The sequence below is a fragment of the Ammospiza caudacuta genome, chromosome 25 (genome assembly GCF_027887145.1).
Source record: "Ammospiza caudacuta isolate bAmmCau1 chromosome 25, bAmmCau1.pri, whole genome shotgun sequence".
Taxonomy (NCBI): domain Eukaryota; kingdom Metazoa; phylum Chordata; class Aves; order Passeriformes; family Passerellidae; genus Ammospiza; species Ammospiza caudacuta.
In genome coordinates this window covers 7,193,476-7,206,943 of record NC_080617.1, presented here as the reverse complement: position 1 = coordinate 7,206,943, position 13,468 = coordinate 7,193,476, and the positions used below count along the sequence as shown (strand labels likewise).

At 52.9% G+C, this 13,468-nt stretch overlaps 1 protein-coding gene across 1 annotated transcript in view; it reads right to left on the bottom strand.

The window, feature by feature from the left end:
* MAN1C1 (mannosidase alpha class 1C member 1) overlaps positions 1 to 13,468 on the bottom strand; it is a 51,676-nt gene that overhangs the window by 4,502 nt on the left and 33,706 nt on the right. Inside the window, exons 4-8 of the mRNA XM_058819874.1 lie at positions 10,423 to 10,538; positions 8,928 to 9,008; positions 6,623 to 6,717; positions 3,498 to 3,621; positions 1,729 to 1,822 (exon numbers count right to left, since the gene is read on the bottom strand). Coding sequence (XP_058675857.1) covers positions 1,729 to 1,822; positions 3,498 to 3,621; positions 6,623 to 6,717; positions 8,928 to 9,008; positions 10,423 to 10,538 — 510 coding nt within the window. The remainder of the gene's footprint in view (positions 1 to 1,728; positions 1,823 to 3,497; positions 3,622 to 6,622; positions 6,718 to 8,927; positions 9,009 to 10,422; positions 10,539 to 13,468) is intronic.

Sequence of the window (13,468 nt, the reverse complement as noted above, 5' to 3'; positions counted from 1 at the left end):
TGTCCAGTGATCCAGGGAATAATCCCCAGCAAAACAATGAGATTAAACACCCGGCCGGGAGGGCAGGGGATTTGCAAACACGGGCTGCCTTTAAAGAGCAGCTCTGTGATCCTCAGTGTGCCATTCAGAGACTCACCAAAGCTGCAGCCCTGCTGCACAACTGCTCTCCATGTGGCAGCTTTGCCTCCCAGGCACCCTGCATCAATAAATGCACTGCCCCCAGGTAACTGCTGCCCTCCCTCAGCCTCCCCGCTGCTGAGATTGCCCATTCAGCCAGGTCAAAGATACACCTTTTAAGAAAATCACAGCAATTTCAAGGGAAAACAGCTTCCTGCAAAGAGCTTTAATGGCCAGAGAGAAAATGAGAGGCTGGCCTCTCTGGGGAGAGGCTGCAGGTGCCTCCCTGCTCTGTCCCCATCTGTTTGTCCCCAGCAGCACTGGGGGTGCAGGAGGGGCTCATCACTCTTCTCCCTGCCTGCAATATGGGGTGAGATCCCAAGGTCACAAACAGCCTGAGAGTGTCTGTCTGGAACCAGGAAATCTCCAGGCATCTCCTGTCCCAAGCAATCAGAAACTGCTTTTAATGTGCTCTGGAAAGCACCACCAGGCCCCTCTCTGAAAATACAGATTAAATTTGTGGCAGAAGAGACAGAAAACAGAATTAAATTGGTGGCAGATGAGATGAGGGCTTCCTCCCAGCACCAAAGGGCAGCTCTGGTTTAACGGGACAGCTGTGACCATCCCAGGCACTCTGCTGGGAGCAGCCCTGCCAGCTGAAGGGCAGGGATTGCTCAGAGCCAGGGCTCTGTCCCTGCCTGTGCCACCAGAGCCACAAAAGCAGCACTGGGAGAGCTCTGCAGTGACCCAGCCCAGCAAGGAGTGCAATGGGGACACCAGGAGCTGCAGGACTCGGAGCAACCTGCCTGGATAACAAATGTCACCCACTGACAGCTTCAAACCGGCCTCTGAAAGAGACTTTTCTCTGGCAACAGCAAATCCAGCAGCCAGAACAAGCAGATCGATGCCAGAGCAGAGAGGGGAGGTCACAGATGCTGCAGAAGTGGCACCTCCTGCTCCTGGCACAGGGCAAACTCCTGAGGAGGGGCACAGCCTCCTCCCTGGGTGCCACCACAACTCCCTGCCCTCTCCAAGACCTTCCCTGGTCATTGCTCCAGTGCTGGGCTCCCCACAGGAGAGAAGCAAACATCCTTATCTCATCCTGCCTCCCCAAACGGCTCTGCAGAGCTGCCATGGAAACAGCAACAGGAATGCACAGGAGAATTCCTCCCTGCATCCAAGCCCTCTGCAGGGGAACCTCACTGTGCTCCCCATGCAGCTCCTGTGCTGCCTGCAGCATCCCAGCCTGGGCTGGCTCCCACCACCTGTGGGACGAGCCCCTGTGCAGGGAATGCCCTGATTCTCTCTGTGGGAACACTCAGAGGGACACTCTCTGCAGCTGGGACACTCAGCAAGGTCCCAGTTCTCTCTGTGGGACACTCAGCAAGGTCCCAATTCTCTCTCTCTGCAGCTGGGACACTCAGCAAGGTCCCAATTCTGTCTGGAGCTGGCACACACAGCTGGACACACATCTGGGATTAAGGGCACAGTTCCTGCTCTACTCCCTGCAAAGCCTGGCTTATCTCCTGTCCCCCAGCCTGGCTGCTGTGCCAGGAGCCCCTGGGGAAGGAGGGAAGGAGAGGCTGGCATGCTGCAGGCAGGGATACCTACGCTGCACCCAGCTCCCCGTCACCGGGCTCAGGAAGTTGGGGTACAGACCCTGGGGCTTCTCCACTCTGCTGAGCACCCTGCGGATGTTCCTGACCTGTGAGAGAGCACACACAGCCTGGGGTTAATGCCCTCCATCCCTCCCTCCCTCCCTCCATCCCTGCCCAGCCCCTGCCCTGCTCCAGCCCAGGGACACAGCTCAGGGAGGGACAGGCTCTTATTTCAATCCTTATCTCAGAAATGGCTCAGGAAACCCTGCAAAGCCCCAGCTCAGCTCACTGCCGTGGTCCAGGTGCAATCCTGGGAGACTTTGTCCTTCCAGTACCTGGAAGCACCTGGCACAGAGGAAGTGTCCCTGCCATGGCAGGGCTGGCACTGGAGGGGCTCTGAGGTCCCTTCCAAACCCAAATCTGATCCTGTGCTTGGGGATCTGGGTGGAAATGGGGGATGAGCCATGCCAGGGGAGATTTTTTCCATGATCCAAAGGGAAAGGAGTGGCAGGGATGAGTGACTCACACAGCACTTAAATTCACCATGTGGTCACTTAATGTGATGAATTGGGGCCTTTAATTTCAACAAGAGACAGTTCCCTTAATACCCCAGAACAGCCAGCACTTAACTCTCTAAAGCCTCCCTGGGTTTCACCCCCATTAAATCCAACAGGCCTTTCCCTTAAGGGACCCAGTTAAATTCCATGCAGCATAAATATTCTATTATAACCTACAGAGCAGCTAATTTGCCCTAAACCTTTTACAAAATCAGACAATTTGCACGCCAAAAGCTGGCTACAGCCTTCAGCCAGTGCTTCCAAGGAAGCTGTCAGGCTCCATAATATTCACTTGGAGTTTGGGAGCTTGGCATATTCATGACAGGTTTGAATAAAAGACACAGATGGGCTTTAATTCCTGCTCAAATCACCCCAGTCCCAAGCTGGGAGTTGATCTGCTCCCCTGCAGGAATTTCCCACAGAAATTGTTGGGAAGTTGCTGTGGGCTCTAACAGCCCCCACCACCCCACACTTCCCTCTCAGGGTGGCTGTGCTCCATTTTCTGTGCACACACCAGCCCAGGAGAGTCCCTCAGAAAGGTTTTGCCCTTTTCCCTCCACAGGTTTAGGAGGAAAAGAGGAAAATCTCCTAGGCTGGGGACAGAGGTTTGCCCCTGGCTCAAAATGCCACGGTTTGAACCCAGAATGAGGATGCAGTTCTGGTTTTTAGCAGAGCATCCCCAGCGTTTCCTCCTCTCTCCCCTCCCTTCATTGCCTCACCCTGCTCCCTTTCCTGGCCTCTCCTCAGCTGCCCCTCCCTGGCAGCAATTTGTCATTGTCCCTGTCCTCAGGAACCTCAGCCTTGTCTCTGTTTCACATCACCAGCCTCTCCTGATCTCCCCACAGAGCTTCCAGGCTTTCCTGTTTCCCTTCACCCTCTGCTTTCCATCCCCTCCATCCCAGCTCCACTTTGCTCTCCCAGCTTCTTCCTCCTCTTTTTTTATTTTTTTCCTGTCTCTCTTTCAAATCCCCTCCTTGTTTCTCAGCTGACAGACCTGCACTGGACACATCCTGGAAAAGCAGAATTTTTGGGGGTTTTTTTGGCAATCCTGTCAGTTTGTATCCCACTGCCCCATTTCCCTTTGGGTTCTGCCTGGAACGATCTGTGTCCCTCAAAGCAGGCCCCTGAGGGATCTGCAAGTGCCCTTCTCTGGGTAAAACCCACACTGGGAAAGCCCCAGGAGGATGAAGAGGCCACCCCAGAGAGCCAGGCTGGGCTCACTTGCCTTTTCTGCAAACACTGGGTTGCCAGAAAGCTCGGAGAGGTGCAGGAACTCCAGGTGCAGTGTCCCAAACTCTGCCAGGATGCTGCTGCCAGCAGATGCCCAGCCCCAGCTCCAGCTCATGCCACTGCAAGGAGAGAAAAGGGAGCCCTCAGTGCCAGGAAACAGCCAGAGCCTGGGGTGAGCCCTCCCAGGGCAGCCCTGCCTTGGCCAGGGGTCACTGGGGCATGGAAAGGACTCACACACACAGATTCTGGACAGACACACAGATTTGGGACAGACACACAGATTTGGGACAGACACACAGATTTGGGACAGACACACAGACTTGGGACAGACACACAGATTTGGGACAGACACAGATTTGGGACAGACACGCAGATTTGGGACAGATACGCAGATTTGGGACAGACACACAGATTTGGGACAGACACGCAGATTTAGGACAGACACACAGATTTGGGACAGACACACAGATTTGGGACAGACACGCAGATTTGGGACAGATACGCAGATTTGGGACAGACACACAGATTTTAGGACACACACAGAGAGATTTAAGACACACACATATTTAGGACAAACACACAGGTTTAGGATACACACAGATTTAGCACACACACACATATTTAGGACTCACACACAGATTTAGGACAGACACACAGATTTTCAGCAGCAGTTCCAGTGGCACTGAGCTGTGATTTTCCAGAGGTTCTTTAGGACTGGGCTAACACACAGACTGCACAAACTGCATTTCTGTGTGGGAGAGGAATCCCTCCCGAACAGCTCAGCTGACAAACAGCTTTGGAGGAGCACTGCCACCCTGCCCCACACAGACATTTGGGATAAAACATCCCAGGAGAATCCTGGAGGATGCAGGGTTGGCTGTAACCACAGCAGCCCCTGTGGGTGCTGCCCCAGAGCTGTGGTGGCTCCAGTGAGTCCCGGGGAGGGGACAGGGACAGGGACGGGTGGGGGTGACACTAGATGGCGCCGGGAAGCTTGGCTGGAGAGAGAAGGGTTTGTTGTTTACAGAGGTTAAAACTAATGATCCTGAGCACGAAAATAGAGGGAAAAAAAGAAGTGTCCCTCGCTGTGATGGAGAGGAAAACGTGGCAGGTCCCGATCTGGCTGTTTGGTCACGACAGGCAGTGTGGTCACAGTGCCCAGTCCTGCAGAGCTGCTCTGCTCTCCAGCAGCTCAGAGGAAGCCACTGTTTAAAGGACCTTGGCCTCCAAGGGGAAGGAACATGCCCAGAACCTCCTTTATCTCCCAGACAAGTGGCTCTGGAATGTCAGATCGTGTCCTTCCCCCGTGGGGATCCAAAGCAGCAAAACCAGTGGCAGGTCAGGGGAGAGGCCAGGAGAGGATGCTGAGGGAAAATGTGGAATACAGAGGGTTTGGGGAGATGTGAAGGAAAGGGCTGCAGCACAGGGAGAGCTCACAGAGCAGAGCACAGGGCAGCAGGGAAGCTGTGGCAGGATGGAGCAGCAGGATGGAAAGCAGGAGTGTGGGATGGGACACACAGGCAGGAGACAGCAGGCAGCCACAGGAAACTCTTCAGCAGAGAGGGGACCCCAGAGGAAGAGGTGACAGCAAGAGATAAAGGCAGCTGTTATGGCAGAGCTGGGGGCTGGCTGTGCTGGGCCCTGGAAAATGAACGTGCAGAACTGACTCAGTGCCAAGGGGGGTTTTGGTTTCAAATTTCTGAACGTCCCTTTTAACCCACCCCCCAGGCTGCCACCAGCAGAGGCCCACACATGCTGCAGGACCCTCCTCCTCCTCCTCCTTCTGGGATGCCGAGGTCTCTCTGGGATTAGCACGTCCTTGCAAAAGCAGAATTGGAGAGAGAATTCCTCGTTGCAAAACCCTTCTGGGCTTTGTTCTGGCCCTGGGGTTTGGGTCAGTGTGGTGTCACAGCCTCCCCTCGCACAGTGAGTAACTCCCATTCCCTGGGGGCTCACAGGCTGTGGGTGCAGCTCCCTCCATGCCTGCTCTGAATCAGCTGGCACTGCAGCCCCAGAGCAGTGGGGGCTCTGCCATGGCCTGGGTGTTCTGTCCATTCTCCCTGCTCTCACTCAAGGTCATCAGCAAAACATTTTGGGAATATCTGGGCAGACCGAGGCTGCTTCAATTGTCTTCACAAAGGGCAGGGGAGGGTTTGGCATTTCTGTGAAAGGTTAGTCTATGCAGAGCCTTTATCAGGCCCAGAGCAAGCAGGATGTCTGTGCTGTAAAAAAGGACAATTACAGAGCTGCTGGTGGCTCCAATTTTCCCCGGGATCAGGAGCACATCAGACAGCTGAGGGCTGACAGTGATATTTGAGCAACGCAGCAGCGTGAGCCAAATGTTTGCAAGTCTTTTGCTTGCAGAGCCAAGGAGGAGATTTGGGCTAAGGGCTGGAAAATGACTCTGAGGGTTTCGCAAGAGGTGAGGATGACAGGCTTTGTTAACCCACATTTCCTGCAGCTCTCACCCGTGGATTTGTTTGGATGCATCAGAAGCAGCAAATCCAAATCCTGCCTGGCTGGCAGGGAATTGTCAGCCAGGAGAGGCAGGAGCAGCAGGGCAGTGCTCTCTCTGCTGCCAGACCTTTGGCAGGGAGGGACTGACTGAACTCAGCTGCCTCCCTGGCCATGAGAACATCACCAACCCGAATTCTGGCTCTGAGCAAGGACAGAGCCTGGCTGAGGGCTGTGTGCTGTGTTCTGTTTCCCAGCACCAAAGCTGTCAGCCAGTCCCATCCACTCCCTCGCCCAGTTTTCCCAATTTTTAAATCCATTTTTCCTGGATGAATTCACATGAAACTAGCTGGGCACACTGCAAAAATCCCTGCTATGAGCAGAGCAGAAAATCACCTTTCACAGAACCTGAGAGTGAGGAAAATGCTCTTGCAGCAGGGAGCCCTGTCGGGAGGCAGAGGAAGAAATGTGACCAGCCCCAAATTGATGAATAAAACACAGCTGGGTTTGCCCTGAGTCACTGCAATCTGTGCCAGGGTCTGAGCTGGCAGAGCAAGTGACCTGGAGGAATCTGCCCTAGGGGGGACAGCCCTGAGGAGCTCCTGCTGCTGCCCCTGCTCCTTCCCAGCCCCAGAATAAAGGAAATGCAGCTGAGGCTGTGCTTGCCTGCCCAGGTTGATGACTCCACGGGGGATGCCAGTGGGGGTGTTGAAGGCTGGCAGAAGTTTCTCTCCAAGTTCCAGAGCTTTGCTTTTGAACACCTGTTAAAAGGGAGGATAAATATTTGATGGAAGGGATCACAGAGGATTCTCCCTCATCCCCTTTTCCAAACACACAGTTATAAAACACTGGAGGTGATGCAGAGCCCCTGCTCCAGGTGTGCTGTGCCCTGAACAAAAAATCTGAACCAAAAGTCTCACTGAACTTGGGCATCTCTGAATTTCCTCTCAAATCTGCACTAAAGCAGCACCCAAAGCCTCAGCCTGCACCAGAGCAGCTCACAGCAGCACCGGTGATCTGAGCTGATCCACAGAGTGATCCCCAAATCCTTCCCACTCCCAGCATGGCTGAGAACACAAGGAGCTGAAATCAGAAATCCTCCTGGGCTGAAGCACTGCTGCATTTACAATGTGGGCTTGCCCAGAGTTTGTTTTCATCTCCTGTTGTACAAAACATGATTTGCAACCAGCCATCCTCTCCTTGCAGCTCCTGGCCAAGAAGGATTGGTGGTTTCATGGCTAAGCTGCTCCTTTTGCACTGGTAATGCCTCAGTTTTGGGCTTTCCACTCAAATTGCAGCTTATGGTGCCTTGCAGCACAAAGCAAGCACACACAATTATTTTGGGACAGAGTGATACCAGCACTAATCTTCGCTGCAGAGATTAGTCCTGATCAAGAGAAGCCTCTAAGTGACTTAGGAGATAAAGCACAAGCCTTTTACCTCTAGCCCTGTGGTGGTGGCTCTCAGAAAGCAGGAACTCATTGCTCTAAAAATACGGCACTGAGGAAAGCTGAGCTCTCCTGTGGGCTCAGACCTTTGATACTCTCACAGGGAAACAGGAGGCTGGTTCAGAAGGGAAAGCAGGAGCAGGGACTGGGTTCTGCCTTTCAGTGACACTGGCTAAGTGACAGGCACTGCCCCAGCTGCTGATGGGGCTCCAAGGGGTCACTGCTGGAGTTTGATGCTTTAATGTGGTTTCTCTTTGCTCTGTGGATCTGAAACCTGTTGAAGTTGTCACTGAGGCAGACTCTGAGTTGGGGCACTGAGTCTTTGAGGGTTTTCCCTGGAGGGAAAACCCAGAGGGAAATTATGCCTGGAACACATTTGAGATACAGCTGAAATAAGAGAGCTGCTCTGGATCAGTGGTGTCACTGTGCAGGAGCCATCCCACCTCTGTGCTGGGGCTAATGAGCTCTCATTTAGGGCCAGTCCTCACACAACTACCCCTGAACCAGAGTTTCAGACTCCCAGGACAGAGTTAATAATAATTAATAACCTCCTCATCTCCCTGCAGATGTAAAATTCCATCCCAGGAAGGGCAGTGGAGATGAGATCTCTGCTTCAGCCAGGGCTCCACATGCACCCCAGGGGCTGAGACCCCAGCCCTGCACCCCAGCTCAGCAATTCCTGCTCCAGGGGGATGTGGGGAGCCCCTGCCCCTCCCAGTGCCCTCCTTAGCCCGAGGCAGGATCTGGGATGATGTCTGATGGAATCTCACCCGACTCGCCGAGAGAGGAACAAGCACAGAGACAAAGCTGCTCTGCAAATGGCATTTCCCCGGGGAGCAATGTGTCCGACTGCAAACGTGTCTGGCTACAATTGCCCACAGGAGGGAGGGAAGATCCCTGGCAAATGAGCCGTGCACGGTGTGTGCAAGGTAATCATTCGAGGCTTAATTAAGGGAACATTAGTGGCATTTCCATATTCACAAAAAGGACGGGTTTAGCCTGTTGTTAAGGGGGGGGGATTATCTGATGCTCAGGGCAGGGCTCTCAGCTGGTTCCTGGGGCTGGGGGGACTCTGTGGGGACACTCCAGGTGCTGTGGGGACACTGTGGGGACACTCCAGGTGCTGTGGGGACACTGTGGGGACACTCCAGGTGCTGTGAGGACATTCCAGGAGCTGTGGGGACACTCCAGGTGTTGTGGAGACACTGTGGGGACACTCCAGGTGCTGTGAGGACACTCCAGGTGCTGTGAGGACATTCCAGGTGCTGTGGGGACACTGCAGGAGCTGTGGGGACACTGTGGGGACACTCCAGGTGCTGTGAGGACATTCCAGGTGCTGTGGGGACACTGCAGGAGCTGTGGGGACACTGTGGGGACACTCCAGGTGCTGTGGGGACATTCCAGGTGCTGTGGGGACACTGCAGGAGCTGTGGGGACACTGTGAGGACACTCCAGGTGCTGTGAGGACACTGCAGGAGCTGTGGGGACACTCCAGGAGCTGTGGGGACACTCTGGGGACCCACCTCCTCTCCAGTCAGGTAGTAGGTGGCCAGCAGCCCCCCGATGTAGCGGATGTTCACCTCGAACAGGGAAGCTTCTCCATTCTGCAAAGACAAAGGACAGCCCCGAGTGCAGCACAGCCCCAGCCCTGTGCCCATCTCCCAGCTCTCTGTTTGCTCTGCAGGGACTGGGGGAGCCTGGAGGGAAGGGAAATACCCAAACTGCCCCATTTACCACCAGAGGCAGCACCTGGGGCAGGCAGGGCAGATCACACAATCACAGACCCTCCTGAGCTGGAAGGGACCCACCAGCACCACCCTGGCCCTGCCCAGAGCCCCAACAATCCCACCCTGGGCATGCCTGGGCACTGTCCAAGAGCTCCTGGAGCTCTAATCCAGCCTGAACTTCCCCAACACAACTTCAGGCAGATCACTGCCCTCAGTGTCCAGCAGAGCTCGTGGGCCCTGCAGTCCCTGTCCTGCCTTTCTGCACCGTGAGAGCTCCTTGTGGAGAGGCAATATTGAATTAATTTCCCCCTGCCTCCCTTGCTGTGCTCCCCGACTCCACTGATCAATCCATAGCATTCACTCCTGTCTTTACAGATCAATCTATTCTCCAGGCCAAGATTAAAAGCTTTTATGAAATCCAGATAAATTATCTCCCAGTTGATTTTGTCCCTTGTTTATCGATTCAGTAACAGACTGAGACCATTCACCAGATTTATCAGATGTGGGCTGCCTTTTATGAATCCATGAATGCCACAGTGGTGCCCTCCCAAACGATGCTTCTCTGAAAAGGCAGCTGCAGGCATTGTTCCCGTGGGAGAACCATTCCTCACAACAACTAGGCTGGCACTAAACAAATACGAGTTTAAGCTGCACTTTGGTTTTAGCATTCTCTGTGGGTGACACTGATGAGATGCCATCACCTGGGGGTGAGGGATGCAGGGGCAGAGGGGGGGCAGCATCCTCAGCTGCCAGCCCTGCACCAGAGCCCAGCACAGCTCCAGCAGCCCCAGGGAGAAGCAGCCCTGGCTGTTTCCACAGGTGATGATGCCCTTCCTTCCAAACCCTGGCTCCCCTGTGCTCCCCCTGTGCTGCTGAGGTGTCACCAGGTCCCAGCAGTGACACCAACAAAGGGCCCAGACAAGGAGAGCTGGGTTTACAACCCTAATCTAATTTAATAAGGAAATTTAATAAGGAAATCTGGTTTTATGACTGGCAGACATTTACCTGAGATGAAACAGAACTTGTTCTTTGGTGAGCAGCGTTTCCTTGGAGTGTGTAACTGTGTCTGTTTCCACAACCCAGAGCAGAACCATCAACCACTGAACCCTGTCAGCCAGGTGAGGCTGATCTGCTGGCCCCTGCTGCAAACTGGGGTAATCCCTGCACTGCCCCTTTGCCTTAGGAAGACAATCAGCTGAGTGGATTCTTCCCCCCCAGAGCCGTGGGGAGGACTGTGCCCAGGGCTGGCAGCTGGGGTGGCACAGGCAGGCATTCCCAGCAGCTGACTCACCACGTTCAAGTCAAAGCTCTTCTCCACCCACTGCTTGGCTTCCTGGAACTCCTCCTCGAGCTCCATGATGTACAGGGTGTCCAAGGCGTCGATCACAGTTGCTCCTCGAAGGCCTCCTGTGTGGCACAAACACAGCAGAGGGATGAAAGCACAGCTCTGAGTCAGCCTGGGGCTGGCACGGGCACAGCAGCTCCCACAGCCTGTGCTGGGGGTGCCTGGGGGGCATCTTCCACCCGGGCTGCTCAGCCCTGCTCACACCATTTCCACAGGGCTGAAGGATGCTGAGCTCTGGAGGAACTTGTGGGGGTGTTTGCAGGGGTCCCAGCATGAGGGAAGAGATGGGAATGCTGACTCCATGTTTCAGAAGGCTCGATTTATTATTATATATTTTATGACATATATTTCTTATGATATATATCATATTACATATTATTCTTATTATATATTTTATTATTTTATTATATATTTTATTATATATTTTATTATATATTATATTATCTATAATAAAATATATAATAATATAATTATTCTTATATATTATATTATTTTATGACAATTTTTATTATATATAATTTATTATATATATTATATTACATACTATTTTTATTATATATTATTATATTATATATTTTATGAAATACATTAATATATATAATAAACTATATAATATAATTATTCTTATTACATATGATTTTATTATATATTTTAATGATATATTATATAATTTAATTATATATTTTTATTATATATATATTATCTTATTATATATAAAATATTATTTTTATTATATATATTATATTAAAACTATACTAAAAGAATAGAAGAAAGGATTTCATCAGAAGGCTGGCTAAGAATGGAAAAAGAATGATAATAAAATCTTGTGACTGAGACAGTCCAAACAGCTGACTGTGATTGGCCATTAATTAGAAACAACCACATGAGCCCAATCCCAGATGCACCTGTTGCATCCCACAGCAGCAGATAATCAATGTTTGCATTTTGTACCTGAGCTTCTCAGGAGGAAAGATCCTAAGGAAAGGATTTTTCAGGAAATCCCATGGCTACAAGAACTCCCCAAGGAACAGCTCAGGGCCCACCCCTGGAGCCCCCAGCCCCAAGTGCAGCCCTGGCCCTGTTCCCAGCCCTGCCTTGGCTCAGCACAGTTTGAGCTCTCTCCGAGGCACACAGGGGCTGGGTCTGACTCTGATGTGACCCAGACAAGGGCTCAGATCACCCATCCCGGGCTCCTTCCCCCTCTCAGCCTTCCTCCCCCCCAGGGAAGGATCCTGCCTTATCTTGTTGATGCTCCAAGATTGCAGTTTTGACACTCCTCAGCCAGGCAGCACATCACTGCTTTAATGAAAACCCAGGCAGGAACTTTGCTGCTCCACCACGGATTGCTGCCTCTGGGATGCTGTCTGCATCAGAAGCAGGGCTGGGGGAGAGCAGGGAGGCACAAACAGCCTCCAGAAATGCATTTATTCCTGCAGGCTGGGAAATGGCCATCTCCCTGCAGCCACCTCCAGGAGCAGAGGGCGGACGGAGTCAAACAGCCCCTGGATCAACCGGTGGCCTCTGCAAATCAGCTGGGCTGAAGTGGGCCTGGCGTGTTTGCCAAAAGCACTGAGCATGGAAAACAACAGCGTGGCAGGCAGGGCTGCTTTCATCAGCCCTAATGACTCTTCAATATTAATGATTATGTGGTTTTTATACACTTTCCTGTTAGCAGGGAGAGACGTGACAGGGAGGCAGGGAGAGCATGTGAGCAGGGAAGGAAGGGCAGTGGCACCTGAGGCACAGCTGCTGCTGTGATACTCAGAGAGGAAAATCACACTGCTGGGCTCGCCTTAATTTGATGATATAATCAACAAAAGCTTTCCATAATCTGCAGAGAGACAACGAGCAAAGTTGGATTTGCTCAAGCTAAACGGAGACAAAGAGACAACAAACTCACCATTTTCTGGGATGATTAATTGAAGTGAGGAACATTGCTGGGATTGACAGAGCCTTTTATGTTTTTAGCAAGTCAGGCCTTTAACTCTGGGGACTGGGAGCTCTGCTTGGAGAGGCTCAGCTCTGCTGCCTGTGCTTGACAGAGTGCAGGGCAAACCTCACTCCCTGCTGCTTTGCCTTTGTGTCACATTAAACATTTGTTTTAAATATTCCCTCACCCTGTGCATCATCAGAGGAACCTGGGGCTGTGTGTTCTGCACCAGGGGCTGGGCCGTGTTCCCTTTTGTCTGCAGCAGCTTTGAGGAGCTGCAGATGCTCAGGGGCTCCTCTCCTGCAGCCCCAGAGCCCTCTGAGGCCAGGAGGGGCTGTGTCAGCCCTGCCCTGGCCAGGCCAGAGGGCACCCAGAGAGCCCCTGAGCGCCAGCCTGTGATTTCTGTGCCACAGGAACATTTCCCTCCTGTCTGCTCAGAGCAAAGGGAGCTGCAGGGGCAGCTGTCAGAATTTGGTGTGTGCACACCTCAGCAGCTCAGGGCAGCACCAACACACCCAGCTGGCAGGGTGGTGACACCTCCTGCCAGCTCTGTCACAGCACCAGCCCCTCTCTGCACCTGCACATTAAGGTGGGAGGGCTGCAATCAAAGGGGAGGCAGCTCCAAACCAAACCAAACCCCTCTCTGTCACTCCCGACTCTTGCTGACACCCTCATCTCCAAATTGCCGGTTTCAGCCTGACTCTGAGGGAGTGTTAAAGCAGGAACCAAGAAGCCCCCACCAGGAACCCCTGACAGAAACCGTGCTGGAAGTGCCCAGGGCTGCTGAGAGCAGGACCAAAATCTGAGATTGTCTGTCCCAAACCCAAGTGTGCCATGAAATCCCCTCCTGATCCTGCCCCAGGCTGGCTGGGGCGGGGACACCTTCACCAGGGACCAGGACAGGGAGCTCAGGAGGATTCCAGGGGGTTTGGGGACATTCCTGAGTGTCACAGCAGCTCTGGTGGCAGCGCCTCTGCCCAGAGCTGTCCCTGAGTGATGGCTGGGCAGGAGAAGCAGCAGCTGATGGCAGCAGACAAAGGTTCATCTCTCCCTGAGCTGAAG